At 54.5% G+C, this 20812-nt stretch overlaps 1 protein-coding gene across 1 annotated transcript; it reads right to left on the bottom strand.

Moving 5' to 3' along the window:
• Positions 1 to 10425: 10425 nt before the first annotated feature.
• On the bottom strand, positions 10426 to 13686 carry AP5B1 (adaptor related protein complex 5 subunit beta 1). Its single transcript, XM_080816875.1, has 3 exons — positions 13656 to 13686; positions 13147 to 13314; positions 10426 to 13039 (listed from the first exon to the last, which is right to left on the bottom strand). Exons 2-3 carry the CDS (start codon positions 13294 to 13296, stop codon positions 10553 to 10555), a joined length of 2637 nt encoding a protein of 878 aa, XP_080673001.1. The 5' UTR covers positions 13297 to 13314; positions 13656 to 13686; the 3' UTR covers positions 10426 to 10552.
• Positions 13687 to 20812: the final 7126 nt, after the last annotated feature.

Here is a 20812-nt window from a genome sequence, read left to right as displayed (position 1 = left end):
AATTGTTTGGTGTTAACTCTCTGTCATAATGTTTTATAATTATGTTTGTTATATTTAATATTTCTTTTTTTTCCTCCAAGATTTTATTTAAATTCAAATTGTTAATGTATAGCATAGTATTAGTTCCAGGAGTAGAATCTAGTGATTCATCACTTACGTATACTACCCAGTGTTGGGGCGCCTGGGTGGCTCAGTTGTTGAGCGTCTGCTTTTGGCTCAGGTCATGATCCTGGGGTCCTGGGATCAAACCCCACATCGGGCTCTCTGCTCGGCAGGGAGTCTGCTTCTCCCTCTCCCACTCCCCCTGCCTGTGTTCCCTCTCTCGCTGTTTCTCTCTCTGTCAAATAAATAAATAAAATCTTAAAGAAAAACAAACACCTGGTGTTCATCATAGCAAGTGCCCTCCTTAATGCCCACCATCCTTTTAGCCCATCCCCCCACCACCTCCCCTCCAGCAACCTTCACTTTGTTCTCTATAGTTAAGAGTCTTTTATGGTTTGCCTCACTCTGTTTTCATTTCATTTCATTTTTCCTTCCCTTCCCCTATGTTTGTCTGTTTTTCTTAAATTCCACATATGGTTGAAATCATATGATAATTGTCTTTCTCTGACTGACTTATTTCACTTAGCATAATACCCTCTAGTTCCATCCACATTGTGGATTTTTTTTCCTGTATAAAAATCTTTATTTTAGGGACACCTGGGTGGCTCAGTGGGTTAAGCCTCTGCCTCTGGCTCAGGTCATGATCTCAGGGTCCTGGGATCAAACCCCGCATCGGGCTCTCTGCTGGGCAGGGAGCCTGCTTTCCCCTCTCTCTCTGCGTGCTGCTCTGCCTACTTGTGATCTCTCTCTCTCTCTGGATCAAATAAATAAATAAAATCTTTTTAAAAAATCTTTATTTTAATATTTAAAAGAATCACACGTTCACTCCGACAGTTTTACCAGGCTTGGCCACCCAGTAAGTTACACACATGTAAGTACTTAGAAGGTTTGCATCCCTCTTTCACCGAGGGAATCAGGGTGAAGTGCCCAGTCTCCCCACGGTCAGACCCCAACTTGCAAATGGCAAGATGTCATTATTTTTTGATGGCAAGTAATATTCCATTATATCTATAATATATACAATAATATATGTAATATCATATATAATGTATTATGTATGATATTTACATTATATATTATATAATTATACTTATATAATATATAATTATATAGTTTATAATATAATAATTTATATAAATTATAATTACAATTATATAATATTATATATAAATATTAGATATAATACGTATTATATATATATAATATATACATATTACATCTTCTTTATCTACTCATCAACCAATGCACATGTCAATTCTTTCCATACTTTGGCTATTGTTGATAATGCTGCTATTATATTGGGGTGCATGTGACTCTTTGAATCAGTATTTTGTATCGTTTAGATAAATACCTAGTAGTGCAATTACTGGGTCATAGGGTAGTTCTATCTTTTCTTTAGAATTTACTTATTTATTTGAGGGAAACTGGGGAGAGGAGGCAAAGGGAGAGGGGGAGAGACAATCTCAAGCAAAGTCCCCGCTGAGCACAGAGCCTGATACGGGGCTTGATCCCACGACCCTGAGATCATGACCTGAGCCGAAATCAAGAATCCAACACTTCACTGACTGAGCCACGCAGGGGCCCTGGATAGTTCTATTTTTAACTTTTTGAGGAACCTCCATGCTGTTTTCCAGAGTGGTTGCACCAGCTTGCATTCCCACCAACAGTGTATGAGGGGTCCCCTTTCTCTGCATCCTCGCCAGCATCTGTCATTTCCTGACTTGTTCATTTTAACCATTCCGACAGGTGTGAGCTGGTATCTCAACGTGGTTTTGATTTCTATTTCCCTGATGCCGAGTGATGTGGAACATTTTTTTTCATGTGTCTGTTGACCAATTGTATGCCTTTTGAGAAATGTCTGTTCATGTTTTCTGCCCATTTCTTAATGGGATTATTTATTTTTGGGGTGTTGAGTTTGGTTAATTCTTTACAGATTTTGGAGACTAGCTCTTTATCTGACATGTCATTTGCAAATATCTTCTCCCATTCCATCCGTTGCCTTTTAGTTTTGTTGTTCATTTTCTTCACTGTGCAGAAGCTTTTTATCTGAATGAAGTCCCAATAGTTCACTTTACTTTTGTTTCCCTTGCCTCTGGAGACGTGTCTAGGAAGAAGTTGCTTTGGCTGGGGTCAAAGAGGTTGCTGCCTGGGTTCTCCTCTAAGATTTCGACAGATTCCTCTCTCACATTGAGGTCTTTTCATCCATTTTGAATTTATTTTAGTGTATGGTGTAAGAAAGTGGCCCAATTTCATTCTTCTGCATGGTGCTATTCAATTTTCATAACATCATTTGTTTTTTTTTTTTTTAAAGATTTTATTTATTTATTTGACAGAGAGAGATCACAGTAGACAGGCAGGCAGAGAGAGAGGGAAGCAGGCTCCCTGCTGAGCAGAGAGCCCAATGCGGGACTGGATCCCAGGAGCTGAGATCATGACCTGGGCCGAAGGCAGCGGCTTAATCCACTGAGCCACCCAGGCGCCCATAACATCATTTGTTGAAGAGACTTTCTTTTTATCCATGGGATATTCTTTCCTACTTTGCAAAGATTAGTTGGCCACATAGTTCTGGGTCCATTTCTGGGTTCTCTACCCTGTTCCACTGATCTATGTGTCTGTTTTGTGCCAGCACCATACTGTCTTGATGATGACAGCTTTGTAATACAGCTTGAAGTGTGGAATTGTGATGCCTCCAGCTTTAGTTTTCTTTTTCAACATTACTTTGGCTATGTGAAGTCTTTTCTAGTTCCGATGTTTCTTTCTCTATGAGGTGTATAGTCTTTGATACATTTTTAAAAGATTTTATTTATTTATTTAGAGAGCGTGAAAGTGTGAGCAGGGGAAGGGGCAGAGGGAAAGAGAGACTCTCAAGTAGACACTGAGTGTGGGGGAAAGTAGGATCTCTCAACCCCGAGCTCATGACCTGAGCCCAAGAGTCGAATTCTCAATCCTGAGCCGCTCAGGAGCCCCTAGTCTTTGATCTTTCATTTATAAGATAAGTTTATAAGATACATAGGAAAACTTGTATTTTTGTTCTACTGTTTGATATTGTGTTTATACTTAAAAAATACCAACAACTTCCGTTTCAAAACTTTGTCTGGCTTTCCATTTTTACTGGCACCTTCAACTCTCCCCTATTGCCTGTTCTATCAGCCAGGGTCCAATCAGGAGAGAAATCACACAGTAATTTGAATAGGGGAATTTTTTAAAAAAGATTTCTTATTTTATTTATTTGACAGACAAAGATCACAAGTAGGCAGAGAGGCAGGCAGAGAGAAAGGGGGAAGCAGACTCCCCATTGAGCAGAGAGTCCCATGTGGGGCTCAATCCCAGGACCCTGAGATCATGACCTGAGCTGAAGGCAGAGTCTTTAACCCACTGAGCCACCCAGGCGCCCCTGAAAGGGGGAAGTTTAATGTAAAGAATTATTAACCATAATAGGTGGCTGAAGTTCCAAGACATTGGCCAACAATAGGAAAAGAGAACTCCAAAGCATATAGAAATAGCAGATATAAGAAGCAACTCCCCCCGCCCCGCCCCCTATTTACAGCAAGGCTGTGCCCGGAAGAGCACCTCCCTTCCTACCCACCAGTCTAAGATCTGGATCGTTTGGACAAAGCATGACTGTGGCTCACACGGGTGACCGAGAAGTTAGTGTGGTGCTGTGCTGGTGGAACTTGCTGGAAAACCATTCTGTAGGGTGCCAGGGAAGGCTGTTTATGGAACGGTGTCTTACTGGAGATACTTTTTATTTTTTTAAGATTTTATTTATTGGAGAGAGAGCGCGCGCACAAGTCAGGGGGAGGGGCAGAGGGAGAAGAGCCCGTTGTGGGGGCTCCATCCCAGGATCGCGGGATCACGACCCAGGCTGAAGGCAGACGCTTAACCGAGCCCCACAGATGCGCCTCTCACTGGAGATACTCTGATGCAAAACCGAGGTGAGGTGCTGGGAAGTGCTGTCAGGCACTAGAGGAGGCTGGTGCTGGCAAAGCCATGGGTGCTGGAGTGCCTGATGCCTGGCGGCCGGGATCCCGGAGAACCTGCCAGACCTTGTCTTGTGAGTCCGCCGGAGACTGGAATTACTGCCGCAGTGGCTCCTCTGCGCCCTCTGCTGACGAAGCTTAGTAATGAACCAACTGGCCCAGACCAGTATTTAAAGGGCCCAGATTTATTTTCATGGAGCAGCCAATACGAGTGAATTTGGAGCTAAGAGTCACCCAGACACCATCAACGGGCTTTATCCCATTTTCCTCCCCCTCCTTTCTTCTCCACGCTTTTAATTACACTAATTACACTAATTATCGCGATAGAACATTTTTACTTATTTACCCTCATGCCGCCTTTGGTTTAGCCTTAGGTCGGAGATAACACGTATCATCATGGCTGGATGAAGCACATTCTCTTTCAGGCCCCTCCTGGGTGCCGAGTTCCTGAAGCGCTCGTTGAAAAACAGAGAGCTCTTTCCTATGGCCTTCACACTTGCAGGACGACATGTTTGAATATAAAAATCCTTGGTTCACACTTTAAAAACCAGAATGTTAAAAAAAAAATACTGTCCCGTTGCTGTATTGTTTTGTATGTTGGCTTTTTTTTTTTTTTTAAGATTGTATGTTGGCTTCTAAAAATCTGATGCTGGGAAGCCTGCCTCAGTGGGTTAATCCTCTGCCTTCGGCTCAGGTCATGATCTCAACGTTCTGGGATCCAGCCCCGCATCGGGCTCCCTGCTCAGCAGGGAACCTGCTTTCCCCGCCTCCCTCTCTACCTGCCTCTCTGCCTACTTGTGATCTCTCTCTCTGTCAAATAAACAAATAAAATCTTTAAAAAGAAATCTGATGCCGGGGTGCCTGGGTGGCTCAGTGGGTTAAAGCCTCTGCCTTTGGCTCGGGTCATGATCCCAGGGTCCTGGGATTGAACCCCACATTGAGCTCCCTGCTCAGCAGACAACCTGATTCTCCCTCTCCCACTCCCCGACTTGTGTTCCTGCTCTCACTCTCTATCTCTGTCAAATAAATAAATAAAATCTTTTTTAAAAAAGATTTTATTTATTTATTTGACAGACAGAGATCACAAGTAGGCAGAGAGAGAGAGGGGGAAGCAGGCTCCCTGCTGAGCAGAGAGCCTGATGTGGGGCTCGATCCCAGGATGATCCCAGGACCCTGGGATCATGACCTGAGCCGAAGGCAGAGGCTTTAACCCACTGAGCCACCCAGGTGCCCCAATAAATAAAATATTTTTTAAAAAAAGTTATTTGATCTTTCTTCCTGAAGATCTTGAGGGTTTTTTTTTTGTTTTTTTTTTTTTTTGAGAGACAGAGAGTGAGCATGGGAGCAGTGGGGCAGGGGGCGAGGGGAGAGGAGAAAGAAATATTAAGCAGAGCCCCACATCACTGAGATCCCGACCTGAATCCCGATCCTGAGCTGAAATCAAGAGTTGTTAGCTTAACCAACTGAGCCACCCAGGCGCCCCTTGAGAATTCTTTTTTAAAAATATTTTGAAATCTAATGATTTTATGAGGATGTGTCTCAACGTTGATCGTTCTGGGTTAATTTTCCAAAGTTCCCAGGGGGCCCTTCCAAGGTGCAGATTTTTTTTTTTTCTCTTGGAAAGTTTTCTTATAGTGTTAGATATCAGTTCTGGTTCATTGGTTTTTCTTCTAAGACTCCAATAATACAAACGGGATTCCTTCTTTGACAGTCTTCTGCCATAATTTTATTCGGACTTCTACTTTTTAATCTCATTTTCTTGGTCGTTTTCCTGTCTATTATTATACATTTATTTGAGTCCATTTTCCCTCGGGCATCTTATAATGTAATCTGTATTTCTGGATAATTTTGTCTGTTTCTTCCATTTCTCTCCTGAGTTCAATCAACCTTCTATATTCTTCTCCTGGGTTTTATCTATTTCCATTCTTCTCAAAATTTCTCATTCTGGGGAATTTTGCATATCTTCAAACGCTTGTTTTGTGTACACGTAGTTCTGTTTAGAGTGCTGTGTTTAGCTTTCTCATGTCTTGTGGCTGTTTATTCAGGAGCGTGTGTACATTTCCCTTCGTGGCCATGCCATGAAATCCATTTTTTGATATTTTGCCCTGATTCCATATGAACCTGTTAATCTTTTCTTGCTCGTTTCTGTGGTGCTGGGCGTTTTATTCCAAGTTCAATGCCCCCTCTTCTGCCAACTCGGAGAGTCCAGATGCTTTCCCGGATTTGTTTGTTTGGAGAGTGGGGAAGGCGTTTTGGGTCCTTTGATTGTGTTCTTTTGTCTTGCAGAGCCCTGAAATTTCTCCATTTGCTTCCCCTTTGACAGCCAAATGCCAAAAGGTACTTCTCCCTTCCTCTTTGCCCTTGGATTTCCCCGAATCTGTGTGTTTCCAAGACTGCCCACTCAAATCGCCGGGTACTTTGAAATCCGTCCCTGGTAGTCAAAGCTCTGACCTGCTCTAGACATGCCTTCACATTTTCCGACTTTAGGTGGACTCAGTCTTTCTTTTTTTTTTTTTTTTTTAAAGATTTTATTTATTTATTCGACAGAGAGAGATCACAAGTAGGCAGAGAGGCAGGCAGAGAGAGAGAGAGGGAAGCAGGCTCCCTGCTGAGCAGAGAGCCCGATATGGGACTCGATCCCAGGACCCTGAGATCATGACCCGAGCCGAAGGCAGCGGCTTAACCCACTGAGCCACCCAGGCACCCCTGGACTCAGTCTTTCTGGGAGGTCTTTCATCCGGCATTGGCCATTACTAGCTCCCCCCTTCTCTTCTAGTTTCTCGCTGCCAGTCTGTCCAGAGCCCGTGCAGGGTGGGGTTGGGACGGGGACATGGGTGATGTTTTGCTATCCCTTGTTTTTTGTTTGTTTTTAATTTCAGGTACTTTTAAAATTTGAGCATTTTGTCTTCAAGTTATACTAAGGGTTACTTGGTTTTGTGTAATTTATATCTTTCTCTTTTCTTTATTCCAGGTTATTTGGGGAGGGGGGGCAGGGAGATGGGCACCTGTGTTGCTACCACCGTCTTTAGCAATCTGGAAGCCTCTCTCAAAATATTCGTTTCTCATCCCTCCAGCTTTGGGCCTTGCTAGTTCAGGGTCCTTAGTACTCAAGCGTGAATGCTAAGGGACCCAGCCCTGGTTCTTTTGAACTGGAAGGGAAGACCACTCCCTTGTCATTTTGCCCTCTTCGTGCCTTGGAACCAACAGCTCTGAAAGGATGATTGGTCCTGATGATCAGGGAAGAAATCGTTGCGGCCACACGATGGAGAAGGGGAGTCCCCAGGACTCAAGGAACGAAAGACCTTCGACACAGGCAGACTTACAAAGGACTCGGACCTCTCACCTTACTAGGTAAAGAGCCTTGAAGGTTAAAAAAAAAAAAGAAAAAAGAAAAAAATATATATATACAATGGATCGTAGAAGAAATAAGATATAAATACCAATCTGGGGTTGAAAGATAAAATACAAGATGCCTGATTATATCTGAATTTCAGAGAAACAACTTTTTTGGGGGGGCGGTAAAAGTATGTTCTAATGTTTGGGACCTATTGATACTAAGAAATCATTTGTCATTTCTTTGAAATTAACTGGGCACCCTGTACAACATTCTTTTTTTTTTTTTAATTTTTTAAAAAAGATTTTATTTATTTATTTGTCAGAGAGAGAGAGGGAGAGAGAGAGAGCGAGCACAGGCAGAGGCAGAGGGAGAAGCAGGCTCCCCACCAAGCAAGGAGCCCGATGTGGGACTTGATCCCAGGACGCTGGGATCATGACCTGAGCCGAAGGCAGCTGCTTAACCAACTGAGCCACCCAGGCGTCCCTCTGTACAACATTCTTATTTGGGAAAGCTGGAGGCCCCCATTACGGCCTTGCAACTTGTTACACAATACTTTCTTCCTTGCAAGTAAAATATAGCTTGACCAATATCCCTCCTATGTCTTTCCTCTTGTGTCATAGAAGGTGTGTGTTATTAATGATTGCCCGTCTTAATCCAGGGCCTTCGCGTTACAGTATACCGAGACGGGATCGTAACTCCACTCTCGAACACCTCCATATCCATGAACATTTCTACAGCGACCAGGCCAGGGCAGGAGAGGGCCAGGAAGCCGAGTGGTTAGCAGTGAATGTTTTGCCCCAGAATGGACCCTCTGTGTTTCAGTAGCCCGAGCAGGTCTCATGGCTGGGCCCAACCTCAGGCGGGTGGGGAAGGCTGTGAACCTACAGGAAGTGGAGAACCAGCAACCGGCAAACATCGCTAATGTCCAGATGGGTGGCCAGCGGCTGCTGGAACTTGGGGTTTTCCCTTCGGGGAAGAAGTCTTGGTTGTAGGAGGGGTTGTTGTGGGAGCAGGTCGGTGTTGCTATGACCTTCGAGAAGTTGAAGTGTGAGCTGTGGTATGTGGATGGGAGTGTGCAAAGGGGCGGACGGTGGTGGATGGCGTGGGCTGGTTCACTCATGTCCATCCCTACCTTCCTAGGCATACTGAGAGCATGCGGAGACACCTCTTACTCAAGCCAAGCCCAGGCATGCCTTAGGATTCAACAATTCTTCTCCTAGGAGTGTGTATCCCAGGGAAACCGTCACCTAGACACAAGGAGGGGACATATATGACACCCACCGTGACAGATGTGTGGCAGGGGTGGGGGAGTTGGGGACCTCTGGGGCCCAGCACTGGAGAATTGGGTAGATGCACGGATGGCTAGACAGATGGAAGAGAGGGTGGCTGGTGAGTCCTTACACGGGCCAGTGATCTCCATCTTTGGCTAAGGATTAGCCCTACATCCTGCGGCTGAGGGCAAAAAGAGAACAGGTACATTTTCCGGACTCCCCCGTGCTGAGGGTCTGTGGGAGACACACGGCCCGCTCACGGGATACCCTCTGAAGGACGTGGATGGAGGGAACCAGGCCAAGGTCGTTGGGCAGCTTCGGGGGCTCAGCCTTTCTGTCGGGTGCCAGACGCAGGTGTCGTGGGGGGCCAGGAGGCCCTGCTGGAAGACGCACCCACCTGCCGGCGCCCGGGCTCGCGCCTGGTGCTGAGAGGACTCAGACTCCAGCCCGGGCAGTGGGCTCTAGAACTCGGCGGTGCCAGGGCTGGTTCCCCGAGGACCCTCCTCTGGCCTTCCCAGCCGCCTTGGAAGTAGCTGGTTATCTGCAGTCCCCTTCTGCTGCAAACAGCTGGACGAGCTTGTCTCCTGGAACCAGCCCCTTCCCGACTGGCTGTGGCTGTCTCAGCTCCCACGACGGACTACCGTGCCTCAAACTTGGGAGACCTTGGGGGACCAGGTCAGACCTCCTGACCTGACCCGGAAGAGCCCCGCTTGTCCCAGGCCCTGCTCTCCCTTCTGGTCCTGCCACAATCCAGAGGGCGGGACGGGCCCCCAGGACCCTGGGGGCTGGGAGCCGGAGGCAGGGGCCACAGAAGGTCGGCCCCAAGCAAACCCCTGGTCCTTCTGGGCTCCAGCACTTCCGACTGCTGCTCCCACAGCCTCCCGAGGGCTGGCCCAGCCCTCCCGCCCGTGCAGCTCTTGTTTCTGACAGTGTGGTTGTGGAAACCTGCTCCGAGGTGACAAAACACGATTACTAACCAGCTGGGTGACCACAGGAAAATCATTTAACCCCTCTGGCCTACAAATTTCCTCATCTGTGGGGCCCTGCTGAGCTGTTGCAAGCACGGCGGGAGGCACGGTCTGTGGAAAATACCAGCGCGGTGCCTGCTTAGCAGAGCGGCTTCGCAATACGTTTGAAGCCGAGGTATCTCACGTATTTGGAAAAAGGCCAAGGGGAACGAGTTTGTCTAACCTAGAAGATTCTTAGGTCCTCAGGTGGGGTTGGGGTGAGGAAAAGTCAGCTTCGCTGTAGCCCACACCTTGGAGCCTCTCTCTCTCGGCTCCTGAACTACACTGACCGGCCCTTCCTAGAGCTGGTTCCAATCAACGCGGCCTGGGGACCCCCTTCAACCCCGGGAGGGGCCACGGGACCACTGCAGCCTTCTCTGTTTCTGACCTTTGGTCCGACATCCCAGCTAGGCTGAGCTCCCCCGGGGCAGGGACCCCGCAAAGCTTGGAGGAGGCCCAAGGCCGGCTCCCACATTCCTCAGTCACTGACCGCACGGCTTACGCGGGCGGCCTGACCCTCTTTGGGAAGCAGAGATGGGGATGATTTTTCTCCCATTTGCGGGGCAAGAAGAAACTTTGGAGCCCTGCAGGACAGCGGTTCCTCCTCTGAAGGTTTTCCTGGAGCCTCTCCTCCCCCGACCCCCGTGTGCATGCCCCCAGCCAGGGCTCAAAAGGAAACACACCCGTGAAGGTCCTTAGTGAATACGTTTTTTTTTTTTTTTTCTTTTCTCCCCAGGCCCCCCCCCCCCCACCTTTTTTTTTTTGTTTTTTAAGAAATGAGCCGCAGGACTGTGTTCTGGCCCTCAGGGCCCTCCCTGAGCAAGACCGGCTCAGGGTCTGGCCTAGCCCCCGGGTTCAGCCAGCGGCTGAGAGCCCACGGAGGTAGTCCCCGGCCAGAGGCAGCACAGCCCAGTCGTCGGTGCGCAGGGCCACGGGCACTCCGTCCGCCTGGGCCGCCTCCAGTCGCAGCAGCAGCCTCGAGTCTGGGGGCAGGCGGATGGCCACATGGTAGCTGGTGGGGGGCTGGGCCACCACCACAAAGGGCTCCAGGTGGCGGGACACCAAGGCCTCCAGCCCCTGCGGCCCGAGAGGGCACCAGAGGCGACTCTCGGCGCCCTTTGGCAGGCAGGAGTCCCAGAGCTGCTCAAAGAAGCCCTGCTTGTCCCCGTCGTCGGGGGCCTGGGGGAAAGGCAGGAAAAGGTCCTCGAAGTTCACGGGCACCGGCGGCAGGTGGGCGTGGCACGTGAGGCCGGCGGGGGTGGCGTACAGGGCGCGCACGCTCAGCTGCGTGGGAGCCGGGAGCCGGGGCTGCAGCGGCAGGAGCAGAGGGCTGCACGGGCGGCCGGGGCGCAGGCAGGGCAGGTGGACCGCGTCCAGCGGCGCGTACAGCTGGTCTTCCACGCGGAAGCGCAGCTCGAGGGAGAACACGGGCTCCAGCACCTCCACCTGGAGCTGCAGCACCGGGCCCGGGCCCGCTGCTCTGCGGGGCCCCACGCTTAGCCGAATCGGGGCCGGGGCCTCCTGCACCATCAGGACGGCGGCGAAGCCCTGGTTCTCGGCCACCAGCGAGGAGGTCAGTGCCGGTGCGGCCAGAGAGGGGCCCAGAGCCAGCCCTAGCTTGGGCCCCGCCAGGTGGGCCAGGAGGATGTAGTAGAGCCGGGCATGGTCCCGTCCATCGGGGTCCTCCAGCTGCCTGGCCAGTGCCTGCAGCAAATCGGCCAGGCCTTCCCGGACACCCGCCCGCATCAAAGTCCGGCAGACCCGCAGCAGAGCCTGCTGGAGGCCCCAGTCTGTGCAGTGGGCCGCCGCGGCTCGCAGGAAGCCTAGGGTGGCACTTGGAGCATTCCCGTCGGCCACTTTCGCCAGTATCTTCAGGTGCCAACGAAGGGCCTCGTCTCTGCCGGGTCTGGACACCACCTCCTGCCGCAGCACCGCTCTCAGGGGCTCCCCCAGCTCTGGGCCCACCCTATCCAAGAGATCCACAAAATGGGGAGCCAGCGCAGGCCGGGCTCGGTATAGCTCGGCCAGCCCGTGGGTCAAGGGCGTCAGCACCGGAGGTTGCGTGGCTAGGCAGCGAACAACCAGGTAGGAGGCCTGGAAGCAGAGAGCAGCCAAGGCCCTTGGGCCCCCATCCAAGGCTGCCCTCTGTCGCAGGCCAGCCAGCAGCTCCCCTAGGTAACGCTGGGGGCTCCAGTCCTGGCCTTTCTCCTCCTTTTCTTCATCTTCGGCACAGAGCAGGCACAGCAGGTGCAGGCGGGCCAGGAGAGCCATCGGGTCATGGAGGAGACTGGGCAGGAGGCCACGGCCCAGCTGGGGCCCCAGCAGCAGGGGGGCGGCCTCCTCCCCGGCAGGGCCTAGAGGGCAGTTCTCAGGGAAGCTCAGCACACAGTGCAGGTAAAAGAGGTGGGCGGGCAGGGGCAGGGCGGGGTGCTGGGCCGCCAAGGTGAGCCTGCGGAGCAGCAAGGCCTCGTCCTGGGCTGTGAACAGGGCTTCGCTAAAGGCCGCCTTGAGTGCCAGCACAGCATGCAGGAGTGCCAGCTGGGCCGTGCCCAGCAGCCGTACCAACTGTGGCTTGAAGAGCACTGGCGGCTGTCCCCGGAGACCCCGCAGAGCCCAGCCCAGCAGCCACAGAAGCTGGGCCTGAGCCACAGGAGTGAGTAGGTAGGAGGAGTCCAGAAGCTGGGCCACAGCAGCCCGAAGCTCCCGGGCCTCCTCAGGACTGGGCTCCAGCACTGCAAGGCCACACTCCTCGTCCTCGGCTGCCGGCCAGCTGGGTGCCTGGGGCTGCAGGTGGGCATCCCCCTCCTCAGCTAATGCCCAGTTCCAGGGACCACCTGTGGTGGGCGTATCTCCGGCCACGAGCAGGCCCTGCAGGCCGGCCTTGGCCTTGGCCCGTATCACCAAGGCGTTGCGCAGAGCGAGTGCCAGCAGCAGGCTGAGCGGCTGGACCGGGCCTTCCTGCCCCAGCAGGCTCCGGAGCAGCCCCAGGCAGCCCCCCAGCAGCCCAGGCTTGCAGCTCTCCAGCTCCCGCAGGCACTCACACGCCGTGGCCTGCAGGGGGCGCTGCTCCGAGGCGGGGCCAAAGCCTCGCCCCAGATCGCGGCCCGAAGCCAAGCCAAGAAGTAGTGGCAGGAGCCGGCGGGAGGCTCCCGAGGTGGGGCCCAGCGCGTCTCCGGCCGCCAGGGCTGTGGTGGCCGCCAGCAGCAGGGGCCGCCGCAGGGCTGAGGGCCGTGGGGGCAGAAGGACCAGGGTGTCCAACAACGAGGTGGCGGCTGCCTCGGCTGCAGCGGCGTCCGGCCACAGCTGGGCTGGGTACTCCAGGCTCAGAGCCAGCAAGGAAACCTGGGGATGGGAGATGATTTAGCTGGGAATCACGAAAATGTGGTTTAGAGCACGGGGGGCTGAGGTGACCAGATGGCCCAGGGCGGGGGGATGCACGCAGGGCCTACCTTAGTCTGTTCGCTCAGCTTCTCACTTCTCAGTTCGCCCAACAGGTCACGACCCAGATCCTCACCCTCGGGACCGGCCATGAAAGCGGACGGGCTGGCCCGGAAGGCGCCCAGGCGCTGGGCCCAGGTTTCCCGGCTCAGAGGTCCCATGGTGCCGCACCCAGGTCCCTGCAAAGCAGCGAAGGTCAGGCCCGCGGCCGCCAGAGGGCGCCCGAGCACCTGCACGCACCCCGAAGGGGCCTCCGTCACCCCAGGGCCGCCTCGCAAATCCCAGCCGCCCCCTTGCCACGCGCAGACGCCAGCGGCGGACCTCGCACCCGGACCCCGAGATGAAACCGAGAGGTTTCGGGGGCGACGCCGGAGCGGGCATCCAGGGGTCCCCGCGGGGCAGGGCCGCCGGCGCCCGGTGCGTGCCAAGAGCTCATTACGCCGCCCGCCCGCTGCCCGCACCGAAACCACAGCGCCGCCCCGGCCCCCGGCGCCCGCGGTAACGGGCCGGCCGCTCTCACCGCGCCTGACTCAGCCGCCGCGGGCGCTCGGGCCGGCCGGCTCCTTCCGGGCGGCGGCGCGCGGCGGGGCGGGGCGCGCGGCGCGTGGGCGGCGGGGGCGGGGCCGTAACGGGGCCGCCACCTCCCCTCCCGCCCCGCCAGCAGGTGCCGACTCGCCGGTTTCGCTGGGGCTGAGTAACTGTCCCGCTGCGCGCGGGGCCCCCCTTCCCCGAAACCGCCTCAGGCCCGGGCAGAGGCGGTGGAGCTGGGTGGGCCCGGGCTCCCGGATGCCGGGGTTCCGTCGGGGCGGGGGCTGTGATCCCAGGGCCTTCCGAGAGCCCGGGCCCGCCGCGCGCGCGAGGATGGCCACCAGCACGTCCCCCCTTCCCCACCCGCCGGCGTCCGGGCGCTCCGCACCCTGCGGAGGGTGTGGGGTGCGGGTCTCTGGGCTCCCAGGGTGTCCGCTGGGGGGTGTGCAAGGTGCGGTCCCAGAGCGCCCGCAGGAAGTGCTCCTCGTAGCCCCGGCCGAACCGGTCGGGCGGGCGCCTCCGGGCTTGGCTTCGCTTCTCCGACGCCGGCCCCGGCCAACCACCCCCCCACCGGCTGGGCTTGGGGGCGCGGAGCCGGCGCCGGGGTCACCGCGGGCGGAAGCTGCTGACCTTTGCCTTAGGCCATACCAATAGCTGACAGTCGGCAAGGGTTGCGGCAGCCTAGCCGGGGTAAAGCTGGCAGGGCAAGGCCATAATCCTGCAGGAAGCCGGAAAACAACGGGATGCCGACGTGCAGAGTGGCAGGGCCGGGTGGATCACAAGGCTCGCGGCAGGCCTGGCACGGACCTGGAAACGGAGACTTCGCCACTAAAGACCTCGGGCCAAGCGGTGCACCAATCCAGCACTCTTGGAATTCCAGAGGGCAGGATCGGAGCTGTTTGGCCACACTCGGGGGTCGCCTGTAGCTCACAGAGCAGTGTCACCTGGGCCCAGGACCGCACGGGCACATGCCCCATTGACCGCTGGCTTCTGTGGCCCAGAACTGCGGGCGTCCAGGCCCCACAGGCTACAGTAAAGCCTTTAGCTCTAATTAGCCAGCTTTGAAGATGAAACAGACCTGAGCCCTCATGTTATGGCTCCTGCCAACTCGTTTCTCTCCTTTCTCCAGGCTCCGCAGGCCCCTCCCCACCCTGTCCTGCTGCCCACCAGATGGGAGGTGGTAGGGAGTGGTGGGGTAGAGAGCGCTGGAAAAGAGGCTCTCTGGGTGCCGGTGGTTCCAGGGATGCCAGGGGGATGGAGACAGGGATCCACCCCGAGGGACAGGTCCAGCTGGAAAGCCCAGTCCCAACTCTGGCCCTGGCTCCATAGTTGACTCACAGGCGGCAGCCCCAAACCACTTCCCTCTAGGTGCCTCAGTTTCCCCATCTATAAAATGGGAGTGCTGACTCCCGCCCAAGAGACTGCGGGGTGGGGCAGCCCGGCTAATTAAACCTAAGATGAAAGAGGCCAGGATGAGAGCAGCCCTGGGAGGGAAGGCAGCTTGGGGGTAACAAGGAGCCTGTCTGGTTTCCCTGTCTGAGGCCCAGAGGGTGCTGATAACCACAGGCCCCTAGCCCGCACCACTCACAGGGAGGGAGGAATGATTATTAAACCTCTTTTTACAGTTGGGGAGACAGGCTTCAAAGGGTCAGGAAGTCTGCCACTGGCTTTGGCCCGCATTTAGCCTCTGACCTTCAGCAGCGTTTCTGAGCTTTGGCTCCTTGGGGCCAGGGGTCTGGAGGGAGGGAACCTGTGTGTGGTTCCCGATGTGGTGGGTGCATCCACACGGACTCCCAGGCTCACAGCCACCCTGGGGTACCCGGGGATGGCCACCATGCGCAGATGAGGAAACGAAGGCCCGGAGAAGCGCAGTCACTTGCCCAAAGTCACAGAACCCCTAAGAGGTAAAGGCTGGACCTCAGCAACAGCCCCCTACCGCCCCTGACGCCCTCCTTCCACATCAGCTACCCTCAGCCCTCGGAGGGTGTCCAGGTCCTGGGATGGGCTTTCCCCTTACCTGCCTGCCCAGATGTCCCTGCCCTGTTCCCCTGTAGGACGGTGGCACTGGTCTGTCCCTGGCAGAGGCCAGGCAGAGAGTTAAGCTCAGCCCATCAGCACTGAGCGCACGATCATTCCCTGAGTCTGCAGTCAGCGGGCCTGCCGGGAAAAGCGACCCCCCAGCCAAGAGGGCCCAGGTGTGGGCTGCAGCCAGGTAGCGGAGCAGGGAACTCCCCCACTTGAAGTTTACACCTCATTCCTTCTCTTGCTGCTGAGTTTCCAGCCTCCAGGGTGTAGCCCAGCTCTGGGGAGATAGACACAAGGCTTGGAAAAGGGAAAGTCAGTTTTCCGAGGGGTCCTGAGCCTCAGTTTTCTCATCTGTAAAATGGGGACATGGCCAACCCATCTTCTCAGCACTGGGTGCTCCCTGGGGATACAGGGATGCCTTAAAAAGGACACCTCAATAGGCAAATCCGTAGACAGCAGAGTAATGGATACCAGGAGCTTGGGGAAGAGAGGAATGGGGAGTGACTGCTAATGTGTACAGCGTTTCTTCTGGGGTGATGAGAATGTTCTGGAAGACCGTGGTGATAGCTGCACAACTCTGTGAAGATACCAAATCCCCCGAAGTGTATACTTCGAAAAGGTGAATTTTATGGTCTATGAATTATATCTAAATAAAGCTACTAAAAAATGGTGTGAAAAGAAAAGCGGTCCCTTGTATACAGAACTAACGAGGCGGGAGGGGGACAACAAACAAACAGGACAAATCACAATTTCACAAAGTAAAAGATGCTGCCAGGAAAACAGGACAGGGTCATGGGTGAGGCGGTGGCGGTGGGGGACACTTGGCTGAAACCTGAATGACAAGAGGTGAGCGGTCATCAAGTGCGGAAAAACCTTCTGGGAGGAAGGTACAGCGGAGGAGAGGCCGGAACAGGACCCGGCTCTGGCCCGCTGGGAGGACGGCGGGCACACAGCATGTGGCACGCGCAGAACCAGTGGAAGGGAGAGGCCAGCGGTTGGGAGGTCGGGAGGGACCAGAGTGCATCAAGCCCCCAAGACGTTATTCCAGATGCCATGGGAGCCATGGGAGGGCTTGGGCTGGCGGGAGACAGCTGGCTGGGGGGTGGGGGAAGGGACTCTCTGTGGCCTTGACCCAGGGTGGCAGCTGCGGATGGAGGTGTGGGCACACGCCGCTGATTTGGGAACCCCTGGGACTCGGCAGTGGGTGGATGTGAGGGTGATGGAAGAGGGGGGGCAGAGGACCCTAGGCTTTGGCCCTGAGTACTTGGTTCCAGTCTCCGCGGTGGGGAAGGCCATGGGAACTGAGGAGGGGATCAAGTCTGGCAGGCCAGATGCGTAGCCACCGTGGAGAGCCTCACCTGGGTCCTTGGCCTCCTCCAGCAGGAACTTTTGGCTTCTCCCTGCACAGCTCCAGAGGCTCCAAATGACCCAGAAATGCTCCTCCTCTGGCTACGGCCCCCCGCACCCCTCAGCTCCGGCCGAGGGAGCCTTTTGCCCACCCGGACAGCGGGACAGTTGGGAGGCCCATGGGCAGGAACTCTGCAGAGGTGGAGGGGTCGGTGTCCTGACAGCACTCATGGTTGCTCAGGGGCCTGGCTGCCTCCCCGAGGCTATTGTTACCTGGCGCTGGAAAGGCCACTGTGTGAGCCACACAGAGGCCTTGGTGGCCCTGGAACCTTTAGCCTGCTTGATGAGTCTATTTCCAAAGGCTGCTAGACTTCCGGCAAAAGCAAATCAACATCTCTTGACCTCTCTGAGGAACAGAGCTGGAACTAGGAGCCCCACTTTACAGATGTGTAAACTGAGGTCCTGACAGGTTAGGTGGCTTGCCTCGAGGCCCCAGAGACTAAAAGTCTGGGGCAGCCCAACTCCAGGCCCTTGCCTGCTTGTCCTCGCAGCACATCTCATCTCCTGGGAGCCCTTCTGCCTTCAGCCTCCCTACTTCCCAGTCCCTGTCCTGCCTCTACCCCCTCCCGGCTTCCCTGCTAAGCCTTGTCTGGGAACAGGAAGGGGTAGTTCAAGGCCTTCTCCATCTAACTCCCGCCCCAGCTCTCCCTAGGCTTCTCAGGCCGGGAGCCCAGCATTCAAGGCGGGAGTCAGCCACGACTTTTCGGGGAGCAATGGTCCTGGCTTGTTTGCTGGAGTTCTGCCTTCCTTCACTCCCCTGTCCCAACACTATGCCAACAAGAGAGGTCCACTCAGAACATCTAGAACCAGTAGCATCCTTACCGATCTCTCTAGTACTCCGTTCTACTATAGCTTCCCACCATACTGAGCCTTACGTGACATGGCACACCCGCCTCTTCGACCTCCGTTCCCACACCTCCCATCCCCTCCCAATACCACCTCGTCTTTTGGTTCATCTCATGACCCTAGGCTCACTCCCACTCTGGGGCCCAAGTGTTCCTTCTGGGGATCTGGCTCGCCCGCCTGCTCGCCCAGCCGGCCCCTACCTCTTGTTCAGATCTCAACACCCCCACCTGTGACTATCCCATCACCGAAGTCATGCGTCGCACTAAGACTTTCCTTCTTTCTCTGTCTGCCTGGCATCACAGGATCATCAGTGCCCAGCAAATGGTGGGTGTTCGATATTTGTTGACGGAACAAAGGAGTGAATGAATGACATCTGACACTGTGTGACTGTGTGGACGGAACAGAAGGAGGCTGCCCTCATGGAGTTCACAGGTTAGCTCGGTGTTTATCCAAGTTCATGCACATTGTCTCATTCTAGGGCGGCCCAGGAACCGCACACTACACACCAGCAGCCTATCGGGCAAATCTGACCTGCAATGGTATTTTCTTTGAGGTGTTCCATGGGGTTTTTTTTAAGACTTTTTTTTTTTTTTTTTTGAGGGGAGCCTGCGTGGTTCAGTCATTAAGGGTCTGCCTTTGGCTTGAGTCGTGATCCCAGGATTCTGGAATCGAGCCCCGCATCGGGCTCCCTGCTCTGCCAGAGGTCTGCTTCTCCCTCTCCCACTCCCCCTGCTTGTCTCTCGCTGTCTCTCTCTCTCTGTCAAATAAATAAATAAGATCTTAAAAAATTTTTTTGAGCCAACTTTTAAAAATTGGTTGATTTTACATACAAACCTGGATTTTTGGCTTCTTTTCGAAAATGGACGGATGTGGCCACACTGGGTTTCTATGCTCAAATGACATGATTATTACTGTTAGACTGTTAGACAGCCACATTCTGCACCGTCCCTACTGCTCTCTCCATCTCTCTCTCCCTCCCTGACAGCCTGTGTCAGTTGCCTTCTGTCACTGAACCTGCCCTATTCTTTCCTTCTAATAAATTTGCTTTGTATCCATTGCCTCTACCAGAAGTTGGAACATGAAAAGCTGAATGGGTCACCCGAGTCAAGAAAAAGAGATACTCTTTCATGCAACAAATATTTATCAATAACCCACTCTGTGCCAGGTACAACGGCGGATACTGGATACCAGAGATATAGCAGCAGATAGCATGGGTGACTATCCCTCCTGACACTGTGTGACATTCTTTCCACAAGTGGAGACATCTGAGTTGTTCCTTACTACCTCCTCCCCCCAACAAGAAAGACTGCGCTTCTTGTGTCCAAGGTCATCTGTGAAGACTTAGTTTCCACTAAGCACCTACTGCGTAATAAGCCCCGGGCAGGGTCTGGCACAGCCGAAATGCTCAATAAATATTTGTTGACTTAATTAACTAAATCTACTTCCTAGACACACTGTGTTGGAAAATGTTTCTCCAGGATTTATTCAAAAGGTAAGGTGCTCACTTCATGCCAGTTGAACCAAAGGGTGCAGGTAAGATGGGAGGGGTGACAAAGTACATTTGGGGTGCGCGAAGGCAGAGCCCTGGGAGAGGAAGGGGCAAAGAGGGGCACCCGCTGCCAGAGCCCACAGTGACCCCAGGAGGTAGGTGACAGGATTCCCAGGTGATAGACTAGGAAACAGGCTGGAAAGGAAAGGCCTTTGGCCAAAGTCACAAGCCCCAGGAGGGAGTGAAGGAGGAAGCCACCTGTCCCTGAAGTGCACACTCTCCCCGCCCACCTTCAGGGGTTGCTGGACCACCTACTGGGGGATGTAGAGGGCCTGCCCCAAAGTCAGCAGCCAGGCCTCTGCTCTCCTTTGACTCCTGACTTTTGGAATTGTGTGAATTCATTTATCAGACTCATTTCCTCTTAATCTGTTCCAGCAAATATTTAACACATGGAAAAGGTGTATGTGTGGTAGAGATCCTGAAATGTTTATTTTATATGGGGGTAGACGGAGAGCTAAAAAGAGGAAGGGGTCCCATTCCTGACCCCAGTAGGCCAGCTGGTAAGAGAAGCCCAAAGTGTCACAGTAACTTGGAAAGCAACAAGCACTCCGAGGGTGGGCCTCCCTCCAGCTAAACCTGGGGGCTGGACAGAGTTTGTTGAACGGTTGGGGGTAGGAGGTGAAGGGGAGGGTGTGTGTCCCAGGCTGACCCTCAGCCGAGGGTGGGCTGTTGCGGGAAGCAGACAAGGGCCCTCTGCCTTGCAGGGCCCGCAACCAGGCAAAGAAGGTTGGGCCTCGGCCTCGCTGCACCTGAAATCTGGCCCTTTGGGACCAGGATGAGGGTGTTTGCGGGAGTGTAAGCCCCAGTGACGAAGGCGCTGGGGTCTTACGGATCTCAGTGGACTCGGAGAGGTTTAAACGCCCCTTCCTCCACGAAGCCCTCCCCCCTTCCCTGGCCAGAAAGCGGGCTGGGGCGGGGACCGGCGATCGGCTCTCCGCGGGCACTCTCCGCTTTGTACAGTGGCCGCGTCGTCCCCGCGGGCCCGCCCACCGGCCTACGCGCTCCTGGGGCCTCGCGTGCCTGCCCGCACGGAGCCGGAGCCCGGCAAATACCACTTGGCTGAACCACGAATTGCTCAGCCGGGCCTTCGGGATCCGGGCCGCCTGGGTCCAGGCCCGGTTCAACAAGTGTGGGCGTTCCCGTTCCCGTTCCCGCCCGACGGCTTCGCGCCTCCCCGGGCGCCCCGGACGCGCCGAGCCGGGCCGGGCCCCGTTGGGCGAGTTTCATGTCATCCCCCGCAGAGCGTGCGAGCGCGGGTGCACATAACGTTGCCCCCTCCCCTCCTCGGCTCCCCCCGAAACTCCGAAGCTTCCGTTCGCGAA

This window comes from Martes martes, assembly GCF_963455335.1.
Source record: "Martes martes genome assembly, chromosome: 10".
Classification (NCBI taxonomy): Eukaryota; Metazoa; Chordata; class Mammalia; order Carnivora; family Mustelidae; genus Martes; species Martes martes.
This window is presented reverse-complemented; position numbering and strand designations above follow the sequence as displayed.

Excerpts from the sequence above, each read along its gene's own strand:
- AP5B1 (XM_080816875.1), bottom strand. The coding sequence starts at position 13,296 with ATGGGACCTCTGAGCCGGGAAACCTGGGCCCAGCGCCTGGGCGCCTTC. Across the intron at positions 13,040-13,146 it reads AGCTGAGCGAACAGACTAAG|GTTTCCTTGCTGGCTCTGAG; the intron begins GTAGGCCCTGCG and ends TCCCATCCCCAG.